The sequence below is a fragment of the Equus quagga genome, chromosome 8 (genome assembly GCF_021613505.1).
Source record: "Equus quagga isolate Etosha38 chromosome 8, UCLA_HA_Equagga_1.0, whole genome shotgun sequence".
In the NCBI taxonomy this organism is placed as follows: domain Eukaryota; kingdom Metazoa; phylum Chordata; class Mammalia; order Perissodactyla; family Equidae; genus Equus; species Equus quagga.
Window position 1 is genome coordinate 76,577,499 of NC_060274.1, and position 20,149 is coordinate 76,597,647.

At 38.3% G+C, this 20,149-nt stretch overlaps 1 protein-coding gene across 1 annotated transcript; it reads right to left on the reverse strand.

The window, feature by feature from the left end:
- Window positions 1–8,714: 8,714 nt before the first annotated feature.
- Window positions 8,715–19,522, reverse strand: POLR1F (RNA polymerase I subunit F). The gene is made up of 4 exons (XM_046670671.1): window positions 19,242–19,522; window positions 13,963–14,104; window positions 10,750–10,958; window positions 8,715–9,470 (listed from the first exon to the last, which is right to left on the reverse strand). Exons 1-4 carry the CDS (start codon window positions 19,493–19,495, stop codon window positions 9,065–9,067), a joined length of 1,011 nt encoding a protein of 336 aa, XP_046526627.1. The 5' UTR covers window positions 19,496–19,522; the 3' UTR covers window positions 8,715–9,064.
- Window positions 19,523–20,149: the final 627 nt, after the last annotated feature.

Consider the following 20,149-nt stretch of genomic DNA (forward strand, 5'->3'; position numbering starts at 1 on the left):
GTGACAAATGTTTTGAAGAATATATAGAGGACATCGAGTTTTTTGTATCAGATATAAACAACAGTTACTGTATTCCAGGCAAGGCATATGACTAGATCTGCCTTTTCAAAGCTACTCACATTGTGAAAAAACACAAATAAATCTAGTTTCAAGTACAGCATGCTGCTCCTTCATTTCTTCAAAGACACAAATTATTCTAAAATACAACACAATTGACAGAAGCATCAATTGAAGCAAAATATAAAAATATGGGAACTTGCTTACTGCACTAAGCTACAATATATTCTTCTATGAATAGCATAAATTTCACAGCTTTTTTGGTTTGTATGAATGGGGGTTTTAGAATTGTTTCACTAAAATTTTCTATATTAACCCAGACATGATTATAATTACGTATTCAAATTTAAAATTTTTAAGGAAGCATTTATTAAACATTTTCTGAGTAAGTCACTATATTAAGCCCAGAAAATATAACATAGCTCCTTGCAAACCTTTTTCAACTCATCATTCCTTTAAACCAGTGCTGTCCAAAAGAACAATAAAGTGAGCCTCATATACAATTATTAATCTTTTAGTAAAAAACTGAAAAAAAGCTGAACTTTAACATTTTACTTAAACCATCATAGGAAAAATATTATAATTTCAACATATACAAAACTGAGATATTTCACATTCATTTTTTGTGTATCTTCAAAATCTGGTATTTTATACTGACAGTACATCTCACTTGGGACTAGCCACATTTCAAGGGCTCAATAGCCATAGGAAACTAAACTAATGGAAAGACATTGCCCTGTACCCTTCTATTGTCTGGAAGTAGACAAACATTGTGAATGTCTGCCACTCTCCAAATTCTATATCCTATCATTATAGATTTCAATCAGAGATGTCGTCAAGATGGCAGCATAAGCAGACTCTGAACTCATCTCCTCCCATGAACACAACCAGGTTACAACTATTTTTGGAAAAATTACCCTGGGTAGAAAAATGAAAACTGGATAAAAAGAAACCCCACAACAAGGGACAGTCCTGACTAAGGCGGAAGAGGCAGAAATTCCTGCTGGAGAGAAAAAGCCACCTTTGGGAGCAGAGGAGTTTCTCAGCCGGCCAGGCAGGAGCCACTCTAAGGTTCACAGCCTTCCCTGGAGGAGTGAGGTCCAGTGTGTGGGCTGATACTGGTATAAGCATTCTTCAGACTCAGCATAACTGAGATGAGGGTCTTACTATCTGGCTTTGCTGGCTATTAACTGCAGCAGGGATACCCCCAAAAAAACTATTGGCAGAAAGCTGAAAAGACCCAGTTCTTAAAGGGCCCACACACAAACTCACTCACCTCACCAAACTAAAATCACCGGAGAGAAAGCTGACAGTTCTTTGGTGAAAAGAGACTCACATGGTGGGCTCTGGGGTCATCTTGGTGAGAGGAGGGACCTCTCTGGACACTGAGACATTGGTGGAGGCCATTGTTCTGACCTGGCCCAGGTGTGCTGACACAAACCCTGGCAGATGCTATTGAGGTTCTTCCCCTGGCCTGTTAGCCTGGGGTCTGCCACACCCATGAGAGTACAGATTTAATCCAGTTCAGCTAGGGCAGGCAGCCCACCCTGAGGACCAGCCCCACACAACAGCAAGCCCTCAAGGTACTTGTCACCCTGCATTGACTGGGTGCCTTGATCCTCTAAAGGCAGGCAAGTGTGTCTGCCTCTGTGAGGCAGGGCCTGTGTGAGAACCAGGTGAACTGTGGGGGGCATTGGTGTAGAGGAGGGGGCCTCTGCAGTGGGGTATTGGGGAACGCTCCAGGGGGTTGGGAAGTGTGCACCACCAGCACTGTGTTGACAGTGTCTGTAGTCCTGTGGGGGGTGAGGCTTATCAGAGGAAGAAGGCCTGTGTTTCACAAATAGTCATAAAAGGGATCAGCCCCACCTTCCAAAGCCTGAAACAATTGAGTGCTCCCAGGCCTAGGGCCAGCCCCACTCAGCTGCACTCCTAAGATAACTGACAACAGCCTTGTAGGCCTGAGGCCTACAGCAACTGTAAGCCCCTGAGCCTAGCAACCAGCTACACTGGGTACCTACCCACTTAACAGGAAAACTGCAACAGGAGTGTGCTGTCAGACCTTGCAGCCAACGGTGCTGAGGCTCCCCAAACAGGACTTACAAACAGCTCACCTGAGAAGGAAAGACTAAACTCCCTGGTTCCCTGCATTAAGAGCAATGCTGCTAGAGCAGAAGGACACAAGTAGCCCATAAAGGGGTCACTCCTGGATCATTTGGACTGGTGACAAGACAGAAGCACAATGCTGGGCACCAAACGCATTTCTTACATAAGGCCACTTCTCCAAGATCAGGAGACATAGTTGACCCACCTAATACACAGAAATAAGCACAGAGAAAGAAGCATAATGAGGAGACAAAGGGATAAGTTCCAAGCAAGGGAACAGGACAAAACCCCAGAAAAAGGACTAAATGAAACAGAAATAAGCAACCTATCCAACAAACAGTTCAAAGAAAATCTCATAAGGATGCTCACAGATAGTGGGAGAAGGCTGGATGAACACAGTGAGCTCATCAATAAAGAACTGGAAAATATAAAAAAGAACCAATTAGAAATGAAGTATACAATACTGGAAATGAAAAATTCACTAGAGGGACTCAATAGCAGAGTAGAGGATACAGAAGAATGGATCAGCGAGCTAGATGAAAGACTAGAGGAAATCAACCAAGCTGAACAGAAAAAAGAAAAAAGAAATAGACAGAAAGAGAACAGTCTAAGGGAACTCTGGGACAACATCAAGCACACTAACATTCATATTATAGGTGTCCCAGAAGGAGAAGAGAGAGACAAAGGGGCAGAAAATTTATTTGAAGAAGTAATAGATGAAAATTTTCCTAATTTAAGGAAAGAAACAGACATCCAAGTACAGGAAGCAGAGAAAGCTCCAAACAAGATAAGCCCAAAGAGGCCCACACCAAGATACATTATAATTAAAATGTCCAAAATTAAAGATAAAGAGAATCCTAAAAGCAGCAAAAGAAAGGCAACAAGTGACATACAAAGGAAAGCCCATAAGGCTATCAGTGGACTTCTCAGATGAAACCATGTAGGTGAGAAGAGAATGGCATGATGTATTTAAAGTGCTAAAAGGTAAAAAATCTACAGCCAAGAATACTCTATCCATCAAGATTGTCATTCAGAATGGAAGGAGAGAGAGGGAGCTTCCCAGACAACCAAAAATTAAAGCAGTTTATCACCAAGAAACCAATTCTACAAGAAATGCTGAGGGACTTATTGATGTTGGAAAGAGATGATCACAAATAGGGATAAAAAATTATCAAAACACTCCCCCAAAAAACCAGGCAATAAAATCACTGGTAAAGGTAGAAATATAGTAAAGGTAGCAAATCGACCACCTGTGAAGATAATATGAAAGTTAAAAGACAAAATTACTAATATTACCTATTTCAATGATAAGAGGGTAATGGATAGACACACCAAACAAGAGATTATATATGATTTCAAAAACAAAATGTGGGAGGACGGGAGTGAAAAAGTACAGCTTTCAGAGAGAGGTCAAGCGAAAGAGTATATCAACTCGATATAGACTGTAATATACATAGAATATTATATGGGATCCTCATGGTAATCAGAAACCTTCAATAAGTAAGCAAATAAGTAAGACAAAAGAAATCAAACATATTGCTAAAGAAAGCCATCAAACCACAAGGGAAGACAGCAAAAGAAAAAGAAAGGAACAGAGAAGAACTACTAAAACACCGAGAAAAAAAGTAACAAAATGGCAATAAATACATATTTATCAATAGCTACTTTAAGAGTCAATGGACTAACGCTCCAATCAAAAGGCATATGGTGGCCAAATGGATAACAAAATAAGTCCCATATATATATATATGTTGCATACAAGAGACACACTTCAGACCTAAAGCCACTCACAAACTTAAAGTGAAACGATGGAAAGAGATATTCCATGCAAATGGCAAAGAAAAGAAAGTGGGGGTAGCAATACTTATATCAGACAAAATAGACTTTAAAACAAAAACTATAACTAGAGACAAAGATGGGCACTACATAATGATAAAGGGAACAACCCAACAAGATATAACACTTGTAAATATTTATGGACCCAACATAGGAGCACCTAAACATATAAAGCAATTATTAACAGACATAAAAAGAGAAATAGACAGTAACACAATAAGAGTAGGGGAATTTAACACTCCACTTACACCAAAGGATAGATCATCCAAACAGAAGATCAATAAGGAAACACTGGCCTTAAATGACACATTTGACCAGATGGACTTAGTGGATATATAGAGAACATTCCATCCAAAAACCACAGAACACACATTCTTTTCAAATGCACATGGAACATTCTCCAGGATGGATCACACATTAGGCCACAAAACAAGCCTCAATAAATTCAAGAAGATCAAAATAATATTATGCATCTTTTCTGACCACAAAGGTATGAAACTAGAAATCAACTACAGGAAGAAAATCAGAAGAGCCACAAAAATGTGGAGATTAAACAAAATGCTATGAACAATGACTGGGTCAATGGAGAAATCAAAAAATTCCTGGAGACAAATGAAAATGAAAATATGACATGCCAAAATCTGTGCGATACAGCAAAAGCAGTTCTAAGAGGGAAGTTTATAGCAATTCACGTCTACCTCAACAAACAAGAAAAATCCCAAATAAACAGTCTAAAAGCACACCTAAGGGTACTGGAAAAAGAACAACAAACAAATCTCAAAATCAGCAGAAGGAAGGAAATAAAAATCAGAGCAGAAATAAATGAAACAGAGACTAAAAAGACAATAGAAAAAACTAATGAAATCAAGAGCTGGTTCTTTGAAAAGATAAACAAAATTGACAAACCCTTAGCCAGACTCACCAAGGAAAAAAGAGAGAAGGCTGAAATAAATAAAATCAGAAATGAAACAGGAGAAATTACAATGGACACCTCAGAAATACAAAACATAATAAAAGAATGCTATGAAAAGCTATATGCCAACAAATTGGATAATCTAGAAGAAATGGATAAATTCTTAGAATCAACAACCTTCCAAAACTGGACGAAGAGGTAGCAGAGAATTTGAATACACCAATCACCAGTAAGGAGATCGAAACAGCAATCAAAAACCTCCCAAAACATAAAAGTTCAAGACCAGTTGGCTTCCACGGTGAATTCTACCAAACATTCAAAGAAGACTTAATACCTATCTTTCTCAAACACTTCCAAAAAATTGAAGAGGAGGGGAGGCTTCCTAACTCATTCTACGAAGTCAACATTATTCTGATACCAAAACCAGACAAGGACAACACAAAAAATGAAAATTACTGGCCAATATCACTGAGGACCATCGATGCAAAAATCCTCAACAAAATACTAGCAAATCGAATACAACAATAGATTAAAAAGATCATACATCATGATCAAGTAGGTTTCATTCCAGGAATGCAGGGATGGTTCAACATCTGCAAATCTATGTGATACACCATATTAACAAAATGAAGAATAAAAATCACATGATCATCTCAATAGATGTAGAGAAAGCATTTGACAAGATACAGCACCCATTTATGATAAAAAAAAATCTAAATAAAATGGGTATATAAGGAAAACACCTCAACATAATAAAGGCCATATATGACAAACCCATAGCAAATATCATTCTCAATGGAGAAAAACTGAAAGCTATCCCTCTAAGAACAGGAACCAGACAAGGATGCTCACTGTCATCACTCTTATTTAACACAGTGCTGGAAGTCCTATCCAGAGCAATCAGCAAGAAAAAGAAATAAAAGGGATCCAAATTGGAAAGGAAGTAGTGAAACTGTCACTCTTTACAGACAACATGATTTTATATGTAGAAAAACCTAAAGAATCCAATAAAAAAACTTTTAGAAATAATAAATGGAGTCAAGTTGCAGAATACAAAAATCTGCTGCATGTCCATACACTAACAATGAAGTAGCAGAAAGAGAAATCAAGAATACAATCCCACTTGCAACTGCAACAAAAAGAATAAAATACCTAGGAATAAACTTAACCAAAGAGGTGAAAGATCTGCACACGAAAAACTATAAAACGTTGTTGAAAGAAATCGAAGAAGACACAAAGAAATGGAAAGATATTCCGTGCTCTTGGATTGGAAGAATTAACATCGTTAAAACGCTCATAGTTCCTAAAGCAATCTATATATTCAATGCAATCCCTATCAAAGTTCCAACAACATTGTTCACAGAAATAGAACAAAGAATCCTAAAATTTATATGGAACAACAAAAGACCCCAAATAGCCAAAGGATTCCTGAGTAAAAAGAAGAAAGCTGTAGGTATCACACTCCCTGATTTCAAAAACTATTACAAAGCCATAGTAACCAAAACAGCATGGTACTGGCTCAAAAACAGACACACAGATCAATGAAACAGAATCAAGAGCCCAGAAATAAACCCACACATTTACAGACAGATAATATTCAACAAGGAAGCCAAGAGTATACAATAGAGAAACGATAGTCTCTTCAATAAATGGTGTTGGGAAAACTGGACAGCCACATGCAAAAGAATGAAAGTAGACCATTACCTTACACCATGCACAAAAATGAACTCAGAATGGATTAAAGACTTGAGTGTAAGACCTGAAACCATGAAACTTATAGAAGAAAACATAGGCAGTATGCTTTTTGACATCGGTCTGAGCAGCATATTTTTAAGTACCATGTCTGACTGGGCAAGGGACAAAAGAAAAAATGAACAAATGGGACTATATCAAACTAAAAAGCTTCTATACAGCAAAGGAAACCATCAACAAAACAAAAAGACAACCTAACAATTGGGAGAAGATTTTTGCCAACCATATATGAGATAAAGGGTTAATATCCAAAATATACAAAGAACTCATCATCTCAACAACATAAAAAACCAACAACCCAATTAGAAGAAGGGCAAAAGATCTGAACAGAGATTTCTCCAAAGAAGATATGCAGTGGTCAACAGGCATATGGAAAGATGCTCAACATCATTAGCTATCAGGGAAATGCAAATCAAAACTACAATGAGGTACCACCTCACTCCAGTCAGAATGGTTATACAGGACAGGAAAGAACAAGTGTTGGAGACGATGTGGAGAGAAGGGAACCCGGGTACATTGCTGGTGGGAGTGCAAACTGGTGCTGCCACTATGGAAAGCTATATGAAGTATCTTCAGAAAATTAAGAATAGATCTACCATATAATGTAGCTATCCCACTGCCGGGTATTTATCCAAAGAACTTGCAACACACAAATACATAATGATACATGTACCCCTATGTTCACTGCAGCATTATTCACAACAGCCAAAACTCGAAAGTAACCTAGGTGCCCATCAAGGGATGAATGGATAAAGAACACGTGGTATACATACACAATGGACTACTCCTCAGCCATAAGAAACGATGAAATCCAGTCATTTGTGACAACATGGATGGACCTTGAGGGTATTATGCTAAGTGAAGCAAGTCAGAGGGAGAAAGTCAAACACCATATGATCTCACTCACAAGTAGAAAAACAACAACACACAAATACATAGCAACAGAGATTGGACTGGTGCTTACCACAGGGGAAGGGGGAGGGAGGAAGGCAAAAGGGGTGATTAGGCTCACATGTGAGGGGATGGACTATAATTAGTTTTTGGGTGGTGAACCTGATGTAATCTACACAGAATTCGAAATATATTACGATGTACATCTGAAAGCTATATAATGTTATAATCCAATGTTACTGCAATAAAATAAAAAGATTTCAATCAACATATACCACTAGCAGAATTTATACATGATAAAAAATTAAACAATGTGTCTATGTCTGATACTACATATATGGCAACAAAAATGGCTGACATGGGGAGTTCAATTCAACCATTCATCCATTTACAGATGCTAATACAACTAACAGTGAGTAGGCAATCTCCTTTTTTTGGTAGCACTTACCACAATTACTGATTTTCTTCCTTATACTGTGTGTATCTGTTTCTCCTATGACATTCCATGAGCAAAGGAAATACATCTAACTTGTTTGCCATTACATCCCTGGACCTTTGTAAAATGTGTTAGACATAGTAGATGGTCAAATACATGTGAAATGAATGAATAGGACATGTGATTATCAGCTCAAACCAGTTTGTCATTTAATTACTCAGTGTTTTTCAATTAGTTAAGACACAGTCCACATTTTCTCACTGAAAGCAGTGAACAGCTGTTTTCTCTTCAGAACAACTTCTAGTGGCCTAATCCAATTATTGAAAAGTAATCACATTATCCTGTCCTCATCGACTCTTTCTCCAACACACAAGAAAAGCAGAATGGCTGAGGCACAAATGAACAAGTACAAGAGAGCAGCCCTCTCCATCAACCTCTTAGACTTAAAGAAATAAGAAAACACCACCACATATGCACCTGGAAGAAAGAATACTGAATACTGCTTCTTACCACAGAGCAGTGGCAGGGTTCTCAAGAGCTCTGGAGACTTCAGAAGCTCTTTGGCAAAACATTCTAAGTCAAACGACAGCAATACGACGGTAGCCATGATAAAGGAAAATCTAAAACTGGTAAATGCTTTGAATTTTTAAAAAAGTGAAGTAAAACGGCATGTACTATCATGACTAAAGATAAAATCTATTATAAAAAACACAACAAACCAAAAACTCAAGCTCAAACTCATTCTTTAATGATATGAACAATACTGTATTATAAAGTCCTTTTGTTGGTCCTGACATTGTAGAAATAATTTTTTTAGAATGTAAAAACTGCAAGAATGCAAGAGTTGAGAGTGAGAGCAGCTCTTACCTTTTTATTCTGTGTACAATAAAATGGCACTTTAACAATATTGGTATTTCCCTAATTATCAGTTTTGTAATTTTAGCATCAAAAACTCAATTCCTAAGCAAATGTTTCCTGCTTTGCAAACTATGGAAATACACAAGCATTTCACATCATTCAAACACTTATTCATCTATTGTATATAAATCAATCATTTAAAAACACACTAAAGAAAATTACTTCTTCCTTCTCTTTTTAGGTGAGTGTTCCAAAAGTGGGCTAAGTTCAATCTCCTCACTGTGCTTTCTTTTCTTCTTTTTCTTTTTATGGTCACTCTGGTAACCACTGGAGTCACTGCCTTGGAAAACAGGGTCCTGGTCCTGAACTTCCTGGTGCTTTTTCTTCTTTTTCTTCTTCTTCGGCTCTTCTTCCCAGAGGCCATTCACATTATTAATCTGCAGGTCTGTCTTGTCTTTCACGGTGCCATCTGCAAAATCTGCTAACTCTGTGGTACCACCTTCCACCTCATATGGCTCTGGGTCTTTCTTCTTTTTCTTTTTCTTCTTTGGAGGTTTTTCAACAGCTTCTTCCATGCCCGTTTCTGTTACTTCTTCAGAAACTGCAGAGCACTTGGTTTGTAAACTATAGATTAACAGTTTAAAAATTTTACAGAGCAATAAGCAAAAATAAAAGAATAAAATGAGACGAAAAATATGTCAACATGCTAAGATTTTTCTAAATAATGGCAGTAGTACAAGATACATAACTATGGCATAAACTTCAAATACTCTATCCTATTATCCCTCACTCCACCGAAATGTCTTGGAAATGTTAAAACTTTTGTTTCCAAAGTACTTCTCCCAAACTGTTTTTACACATAAAAATGACATGAAAATTTTATCAAAACATGGCTTCTAAATTTTGGTTTAAGAAAAATTTGGGTACTCAACATTAAAGATCACAGTATCCAGGCTTATTAGCCATATCACTGACACTTGATAGAGAGAAAATATACTTCTGGTATCGATTAAAGTAATGGAGTTTCCCACCTACTCTCAATCCTTGTTTCAAATAATAGTTCATTGCTATTCTTAGCCTACGCTGACCAGTATTACTTCACAATTGTGAATTATTTTATATCACGAAAATAAAAACAAAGATCAATGAAGTAACCCTCTCTCTAGAACTGCACAGTCCTAGCCACGTATAACTATTTAAATTTAAAGAATTTCAATGAGATAACTTTAAAAATTCTGTTCCTCAAATTGCGCTAGTCACATTTGAAGTGCTGAATGGTGAGGCTACTGTATTGCACAAATACAGCACATTTCTATCATCACAGAAAGTTCTATTATCTGCTCTAGAACATTAACCCATACTCTTGTTACTTATCAAGGCAGAATCTAGAAAAAAATGTTAACACCAGCAGTATTCCAAGTTTTTTTCCTTCTCCCCATTAAACCTGGCTCCTGTGGAACCAAGCTCAAGATCAGAGTAATTCTTATAAGAATTTCAATACAGAAAAATATAGAAATTATCTACCTGGCAAACTGATAATAATCAAATTATTTTTGTTTCAACTGCATAAAAATAAAAGCAGACTAATAGTTATACAATATGATTAAGCTTTTAGTAGTTTCAAGCTCAGGGATCAATTCTTTAAAAACTTAACAAACTAGAAAATAGTCGGCAAAATTGAGTTATTAAAACACACACTGGTTAGTTAGACACAGAGCTTTAGAATATTTAATACATTGTCATAGCACTTAAGATTCCTATTTACACTGACTTTATGGTTTGAAAGCATAAATATTCTAATAAAAAAATTAATTTTTAAAAAGAGGGGCTTATGTTCTCTAAATTCAGAATTAAATAGAACTGATTAAGTATGAAAATGATAATAAAGTGATTAGGAACTGACCTACTGATATTCAGTTTTCCCCGAATGCAGAATACTCCAGCAGCATCTGAGTCTAAACGAAATACTTCAAATTCTAGTTCATCACCCACATTAATCTCCAGAGTCTGCCACTGCTCAGATGGCATCTGCTCAGGTTTAGGGATGGAGGCGTTGAAACACCCATGTACTAAACAGCCAATGTGGCTGGAAGACACTTTATTAACTGTACCCTGGGAAGAAGAAGGAAAAAAGAGAATAACATAAGGAAGAGATGCAACGAATAAAAAGTGGATCACACTTTAGGAGCTTCAAACCAATCTTCAAAGAGAAAACTTAAAAATAACAGTATAATTTGATATGGAAAAAAGTTTACCTCAATTAAAACTTACCATGTTATACTAAAACATCGTTTTATATGACCTTCTGGAAAACACAAAACTATGGGGAGAGTACAAAGATCAGTGGTTGCTGGGGTTTTAAGGGGAAGGAGGGATGAATAGGCGGCACACAGAGGATTTTTAGGGCAGTGACCAATTATTCTATAGGAGAATGTAACAGTGGATACACGTCATTATACATTTGTCAAAACCCACAGAAGGTACAACACAAAGAGTCCACTCTAATATAAACTACAGACTTTATTTAGTAACAATGTATTGATATTGGCTCAATAATTGTAACAAATGTACCACACTAACGCAAGATGATGTCAGTAACAAGAGAACAGTGTGTTTGTGTGTATGTTGGGGGAAAGTGAGGAAAGGTATATGAGAACACTACTTTCCACTTGATTTTGCTATAAAGCTAACACTGCTGTAAAAAATAAAGTCTTATCAATTAAAAAAATATTCTCTGGAAAGAAAAGTCTTTTCAACATATGGGTCCAGAACAACTGAATAGCTATATGGACAAAAAAATGGTTCTCCAGGGCCTACCTCACACTACACACAAAAAATTAAAGATTTATCACAGACCTAAATGGAAAAGCAAAAACTACAAAAACTCTAGAAGCTTAAAGAAGAATATCTTCACAACCTAGAGGGAAGCAAGTTTCTTAGATAGGATCCAGAAAGCAATAACCATAAAAGTGTACAATAAATTGGATCTCATCAAAATTAAAAGCTTGTTTATCAAATGATAACATTAAAAGTTAAGAGACACGTCATAGACTGAGAGGAAATATTCACAGTACATTTATCTGAAAAGGATTTGTATTAAGACTACAAAAAGTACTACACCTCAATAATAACAATACAAAAAGCCAACTAAAAATGAGCAAAGTACTTTAACAGGCCCTTATTATTGAAACACATGAAAAAGAGTTCATGAGGGAAATGCAAATTAAAACCATAATGAGAAACTACTATATGCCTATCAGTAACATTAAAAGACTGCGGCAGCCTGAGGTTCACCGGCTTGGATCTTGGGCATGGACCTAGACACTGCACGTAAGGTCATGCTGTGGCAGCATCCCACATAGAAGAACCAGAATGACCTACAACTAGGATATACAACTAGGTACTGGGGGTTTGAGGAGAAAAAAAAAAGAGGAAGATTGGCAATAAATGAATGTTAGCTCAGGGGCCAATCTTCCTCACCAAAAACAAAAAACATGCTGAACAAAAGAGGCCAAATTTTACAACAGTGTATAATGAAAAATTCCATTAATATACAAGTACAGAACAAGCAAACCTAATTTATGATAAAGGAAATCAGAACAGTGGTTGCACCTCGGATAGAGAGAAGTGACCAGGCAAGGGCATGAGGCTCATTTCTAAGGAGACAGAATGGTAACATGTACTTGTCAAAAGTCACTGAACCGCAGACTATGATCTGTGCATTTTACTGTACATAAATTATATCTTACACACTTCAATGCATGTAAATCATGCCCTATTACTAAAAATAAATAAAAATTGGAATAAACTAAAGGGTCAAATATATTTGAGGACTGCATTTTGTTGTAGGGGATAGAGTAAAAGGGATAATTTTACTTTTCCTTTCATACTTTCTGTAAAATTTGAATGTTATTTCCATGTACATGTTTACATTTATGATAATTTATCCAAAGCAGATGACAGTTAAATATGGGAATTTTTAAGTACAAATCTACTGCCAACCTTAAGATTATGGAGGCTGGTTGTAGGATCCCAGTTTGACAGGCCAAGGATACTATTTCTACCTGTTTAAGTGACACTGAAAAATTAAAAAAATTTTTCAAAGTCTTGTAGATTTTGTTATAGTGAAATCTAACCTACAGATTTATTAACAGTATCAACGGTTAGTTAACAGTTCTTATCTTTTAGATTAAGCAATTCCTATAAAAATTTTTCTTTTTTAGTTAAAGAAAAACTATATATACACACATAATATAAATATATAAATATATATGCACATATAAACATATATACACATAGAACTTCTGGCAGAAGAGAGGAGGAAGTGAAGAAGATAAAGGGATACATTTCAGTGGCCTTCACATCAGCTTCTGTATTTCTAGCTTCTTTTCAACTGAAAGACCTTCCCCGCAGGGCCCTCATTCCCATGGTATAATATGGGTTCCCTGATGCCCAAGCTTCATTCATTTTCTTTATCTGCCTGGTCCCACAACCATTTGAATTTGCAACTCCTGTTTTATATACTGCTATACTGTTTGAATCCTTTATAAAAAAAAACCTTTATTTGTGTATAATTGAGAAATTACAAAAATTGATCTTTTACCCCATAAGATGATTCTGGTGCTATACTAAGAAAAGAAAAATTAGATGGGACACATACTCTGTACATGCATGGAGAGGAGGATGCAGTTTAAAAACTTATCTAGGTTAAACTGATGGAAAATAATTTCTCTTTTAAAATTATTTTTAGGGGGTGGCCTGGCTGCCTAGCAGTTAAGTTCAGCACACTACGCTTCAGTGGCCCAGGTTTGGTTCCCAGGTGTGGACCTACACCACTCATCAGTGGCCAAGTTGTGGTGGCGACCCACACACAAAATAGAGGCAGACTGGCACAGATGTTAGCTCAGGGTGAATCTTCTTCAGGCAAAGGGAGGAAGACTGGTGACGGATGTTAGCTCAGGGCGAATCTTCCTCAGCAAAAATAATAACAATAATAATTTTTAATTACCCACAATAGCAATCTATTTGAGTCCCAAGGTATACAGTCTCTTAAAATTTTCTGAATTACACAATTATATAACTACACAAAGAAAGCTAGAAAAAAAGACATACATACCATAAGCTTTTGCCCCGGTTCAGGGCAGAAAATAACAAAATCTGCTTCAATGTTAAGATGAATGTGGCCTTGATCATCATAAATATCTCCCAGTTCACCCACCACTTTGATGTTATCATATGCAATGGGGACACCTAAAAGGCTGTAAAACAACAACAACAACAACAACAAAAAACCCAAAGAAAAAACACAACAGCATATGATTAGCCTGTAACAACTTCAGTAGTACAATTTCACCAAAGAGTTCCAATATTGGCTAAACTAAAAATGATTATTCAGGATAGGTACCCAGAGACAAAATGTCCTATTATGCAGGAGCAATAAGTTGACCTTCTTCCCTATTTGCTACTCATTTGAATTCTAGTCATGCTAGAATGAGAGAAAAAATAGGAGTTGGCAAGAAAAATGTCTGTGTATTTCTGTATGAGTGAATCAAGGCAATTTTGGTATTAGCCACCATTACCGAGTTTCTGTACTAGATGGTATACAGCAAGAGAAGCTGAAGCCCGTGAATATTAAAGCCAATGACTTAGTGGAGAAAAATCCTCAAGCTACAACTGTTGCTAGTCAATGAAAATGTTAAGAAATACAACTATACCAGTTATTGAGCACTGACTCTAACGCTTTAGATTAGTTTACATGTTTCACAGTCAAAATTAGCGGGCAACAACTATTTCAAAATGTCATTTCCAACCTCTTAAGGAATTACAACTACTAAGGAGGCAGACCAGGTGGCTTCACTACCACACCCCCTACTTGTTCCAGGAAACTTCCCTAACTCCCCCAGGAAAGGCTGAAATCACTCCTCCTCTACTCCTACAGCACTTCATGCACACTGTGATCACTGTTCTTAACCTCATTTTATTGAATCTATTGGTATATATGCGTGGATTCCACACACAACTCTAAGGGCCTGGGGAGCAGAAAACATTTTTGTTGAACTCAATTAAATTTCTAGAATGATTCACAAAGAATAAGAGAAAGAATTTACTCCTAAGAGTTGTTAAGTAAAACAGCTAGGAGCCACTGGAAAGGAACTTTAATAAGTACCAAATTAGGAAAACCAGAAATTCAGAGACTTAGTCCAGAAAGTACTCTTTTACTTTGTTAATTTCTGCTTGTGGCTTTCCTAAGCAGTAACTATACCATCACTAAGAAAATACTAGGGGCACAGAAAACACAGAGTTAGTGAACAAGAAGGAAGGGGAAAAAAGGTAATTACCATATTAGATAGAAAAATAAAATGAAGAATTTGTTTCTCCTAATCAACAATTAGAATCTCAAGTGGGGGGAAATTTGTTGTCCCCTACGAGGAACTTTGGAATCTGTGGTACTAATCATGGTTATCACAATCACTGGCAAAGGCCAAGGATGGGAGACATTCTGTCATGTACAGGACAGTCCTATACAATGAACAAATATCCCTGGTCTTACCTGACTTTTGAATGAGGGGACAAACCTATTTATAAAAAGCTGGGCATAGAATCTAACTTAAAAAAAAATCAATATAATGTCATCTTTGCAGTTTTACAAATTTCCAGGAATGTAGCTAATACCTAAATGCAAGGGTAGATTGTTCTGTGTAGAACTTTACCAAGAATTACTCATTATTTCAGAAAAGCATTTCACCAATGGAGATACTGTGTGTGTTATCTGTTGTCAACTCAAAACCCTTGCATCAATCCACACTGGGGACTGACACTTGCAATGGTTCTAGGTATAGGTACGGGAGGCATCTAACTACTTCAGTCTTCCCAGGTAGTCATACTTGAGCATCATCATATTGAAATATTTTACTGTATGGTATTAGAGCACTATACAGATTTCTTATTTTGCAATTGTGTAGGTAGCTTATATTAAGTTTCATTTCAGCACAGTAAAGAGTGTTTTCATGATAGTAAAGGTAGTACTGCTAAATATTTCTCATAAGAGGGAGGTATTGGGTTCTGGGGGTTCAGAAGTTCAGAACTACTGACCAGGGAATGAGACCATAGAGCCTAAGTGCAAAAGGATTGGTGTAAATCCATCAAAACTTTGGGAAAGCAACTCAAAGTATGAAACTTACTAAAAGTCATCAGATATACAAAGACAGACACCTCAACGCTACATATCTTTTCCTCTTTCACTTGTGTTTTTCTGAAACCATCCTAAGTAGGTTTCAGAGCAGGGTGGTAGCCTCACTTGAGATCTTCAGAGAACAATTAAAGCAAGTTTAAGAGATGCTTAGATTGCACACTTAAGACTTCTCTGGAACTACTGGGAGGGAACATATTTGCCACTTTCAACTCAAGAGCTGTCATATACAAGAGGGATAAGTTTTTTTTTCCCTAATGGCCTCTCAAAGGTACATCTTAGAAGTTATAATGTGATTTTAGAAAACTACTTACTTTCTCTAAGCAGATTTTCCAAAATCAAAATGGGATCTCTAAGTCAAATACTTTGTGATCTCACTCATCAGTAAAAGATAAAAACAAGGACAAATACACACATAGCAATGAAGACTGGATTGGTGGTTACCACAGGGGAAGGCGGGGGAGGGCAAAAGGGGTGATTAGGCTCACATGTGAGGGGATGGACTATAACCAGTTTTTGGATGGTGAACATGATGTAATCTACACAGAATTCAAAATATATTACGATGTACATCTGAAAGCTATATATTTGTTATAACTGAATGTTACTGCAATTAAAAAAATTTTAAAAAAAGGGATCTCTGTTTTTTTAGAATGATTGTTTTTTTTTTTTTTAAAGATTGGCCCTGAGCTAACATCTGTTGCCAATCTTTTTTTCCCCTTCTCCCCAAAGTCCCCCAGTACATAGTTGTATGATCTAGTTGCAGGCCTTTCTAGTTCTACTATGTGGGACACTGCCTCAGCATGGCTTGATGAGTGGTGCTAGGTCTGCACCCAAGATCCGAATCGGTGAAACCCCGGCCCGCCGAAGCAGAATGTGCAAATTTAACCACTGGGCCACAGGGCTGGCCCGAAATGGGATCTCTTTTAAAAAATTCTGTCACTGGGGGAAAAAAAGTGCACAGTCTGTCAAATAGGGGATATGCTGAGACAACTTAGACTAATGAGAGCCATTCTCAATACCTCTCTTCTCCTCATTTCTTAAATAAAGAGAAGCCAGTCCTCCTGATTCTACAGGACGGCCCCAAAGTCTGGAAACATGAACAACTATACATGATAAATGGTTTGATTAATATTACAATTCTTTACGTTCAATGTTTTGTCCCTCATTAGTAATGCATAGTTCAATGTGTGGTGCCTGATTTGCACTGAATAAACGAGAGTCTTTAGCACACCTCACAAGTAATAGGGGTTGGGGAATCCAGAGCTGTTCAGAATGCAACCTGCTCCACACGGCCACAGTGTCCAATTCAGTTATAGAAATTATCATTCAATCAGTTCCTCATCTCTCTGGTGTAACGGGTTCCTATTGGAGCCACTTCGGGCAACTTTCCCTTAGCTGTCAAGTGGAGGTTTTAATTGGTTAAAGAAAGTAGTAAAATAAAGCAAACAGTTGCCTACGTTTTCAGATTTTATGACCACCTTGTGTATCCTTAAATCTTTCAAATCTATCCTCTCTAGTCACTTTTCTCTTGGAAAATTACTTCCAATTTTCCAATTACTTTCTCTTGGAAAATTTCTCTTAACTGGTCTCTGTGTCTACTGTCTCACCCTCCTTAAACCATTATCTAATGCTACCAAGTGCTGGTTCTTAAACTGCAAATCTGATTATGTCTCAGAGATCAGGGACATATACTACTCTCTTAAGAGTATGCCAGTTTCAAAGTTGGAGGGTAGTGAGAGGATGAAATGCTAACCCTGCTTAAGCCAAAAACACACAAACAAAAAACTGGCACAGGTAGCAAGGGAAGAGCAAAATGGCTATCCTCTCTCAGTTGTCCCCTACCCCATCTTTGACCCACTGCCCTCCTCTCCACCTGCACCCAACATCTTTCCCTTGACATAAACCTTCCTCCAGTTACACAGTACTTCCACTTCTCTGGTCAAAGCATTCTATTTCACATCTACCATCCACTTGTTTATGCCACTCTTTTTGCCTGAAATGCCACCATCTCAAAGAACCCTCCTCCTCTCAAGTTGTTCTCAAAAGGCCTAGGATTCCATTCAACACTGCTTCTCATACTATAACTTACTTTAGATTTGTCAAATTTTAACACTTCATTGGATTTATTTAGCTTACACTGATTTATCTCTACTAGAGCTTAACGTTCCTCGAAACAGGGATCTTGTTTTTACTTTGTTTTTATATCCCAAATCCCTGGTATACAAAATAACAACTGTGTGTTGGTGCTTGGAGGAAGCTGTATACTCGATTTGCTTAATTCTTAACCTGTCTAGGGTTTAGAATCACTTGAGAAAGCGGTCAAAGCTTTGGATACTTTGCCCAAAAAAACTGACAGGAAATTTCTGCAATTGTCGGGGGGGGGGGGGGGGGTCATGAAATTTCTTAAGGGAAATAACAAATCCCTAGGGACTCCACTCACCCTAGTTCTGGAAGCCTTACCTTTGAGCTAAAGTAATCTGGAGGAGTATTAAGGCGCATCGGCCCCTGCTCCTCCACCCTTGTAATTCTGAGAGTTTAAGCTACTTTTGAATATCTTCGTTTAAACGCACCAGGTTTTCTTCACCCTCAAGAGCAATAGGCAGGCCAGTTAGACTAAACAAACTGCTCTTAAAAAGAAAACTAACTGTATTTCTCTCATTCCTGATTAGATCCAAGAAAAGAGAACCCAGGGAAAGTACCAGGGCCCAAACAAACAACAAAAACTGCCCTTTATGGTTTACAAATAAACGATTGTACTAAGGCTTCGTGCGCAATTTTCTACAGAATGAGAGAGAATCTACTGAAGTACTGCATTCCAAACTTTCATCATCTAATGAGAAACTGGTCCTACTGAGTCTCCAGACCCCTGGTCTATTCCCACCCCTACACCCCGGTTCGGGAGCAAGCTTCCGCACTCCGTCCGCCGACACAATTCATGCCACCTTTAAGTTTTCTTTCTTGCCTACGAAAGGGTCCCTATACAGATCTTGACCAGGGAAGTAGTGGCCTTTCGGGGAGCATCGCGCCTCCATAACGCCTCGGGGCTAAGCTCGCGGTGGCCAGTGCGACTTTTCCCTATCGCCCCCTTTCTGCTGCGCCATCAGCGGGTCCACTCGCTGTCCCCTCCCATGACCAAAAGAATGGACGGCAGGCTACTTCTGGCGTTGTCCGCTCGGCAAAACAAAAGGCTAAGAGGCTGATACCTCTCGGAATAGCGCAGGAGCTCCGCGTCGAGCTGTTCTCGGATACCGGTGCGTTTCCTGTTAAGGTAGCGCGGCGACAATGCGATGTGCCTTCGGTGCGGCCCCGCCACCAGGCAGGAGTAGCGGCTATTCAAAAGCGCACACGCGGCAGCGTAGGTCGGCAGCTCTAGGCAAGGCAGGACGCCGGCGGGGCCCACCACCGGCCCCTCAGAGGCCGCATTCGGCCGCGGAGCCTGTGAACAACCGGCAGCCATGCGGCTTGTCAGGTTTCCCACGGCGCGCGCCACTGACGCACTCATAACCACCTATCTCTCCGGACGCCCGGTTTCTACGTCATTCACCAGCTACCACGCCCCTAGGAAATTTCTCTCCTTGAGCTGCACTACCCAGTTCTGACCAGCAGCGGGCAACCGCTTTTTTTCGCACTTGGCCGACTTCAGGAGCTCGGAGCCTTTGGTCACGTACTGAGCATGCTCGAAAGCCAACCACCACCTGTCTCTTAAGAGCGGGCAAGCCTGTATTTTCGTAAATGTCCTGATAGGATTTAGTCTGTAGATTTAATAGAGGATCACACTTTGATCACTTCCAGTAGTAATGTGGTTTCCTAGACTTTACAAGCTTGGATAACACAATAAGAAGTTAAAAAATATTTATGGAATATATTTTCTGCAGGGAATCCAATCCTGAAAAGCAGCCCGGATGCCTCAAGTCTGAAAACGAACCCCTCCTGTCTCTCTGGTACTGCTCCTCTTCTCATTCCGTAATGACTAATTCAGGAAATCGTACCACCGCTTTACAAATGGCAGTCTAGCTGTCATCCTCGGGACCTCTCTTGTACCCCTAAACACCAAATCAGCCCCAAAGCCTGTGGGGCCCAAAGCCGAAACATCGCTCTCTTCGGACACTTC

Bases quoted from the DNA above. Each gene is read 5' to 3' on its own strand.
- POLR1F (XM_046670671.1), bottom strand. From the start codon at position 19,495: ATGGCTGCCGGTTGTTCACAGGCTCCGCGGCCGAATGCGGCCTCTGAG. The intron at 14,105-19,241 runs GTATCAGCCTCT...GTTGTTTTACAG, and splicing joins CTCCTGCGCTATTCCGAGAG to CCTTTTAGGTGTCCCCATTG. The intron at 9,471-10,749 runs GTCAGTTCCTAA...GTTAATCTATAG, and splicing joins GGAAAACTGAATATCAGTAG to TTTACAAACCAAGTGCTCTG.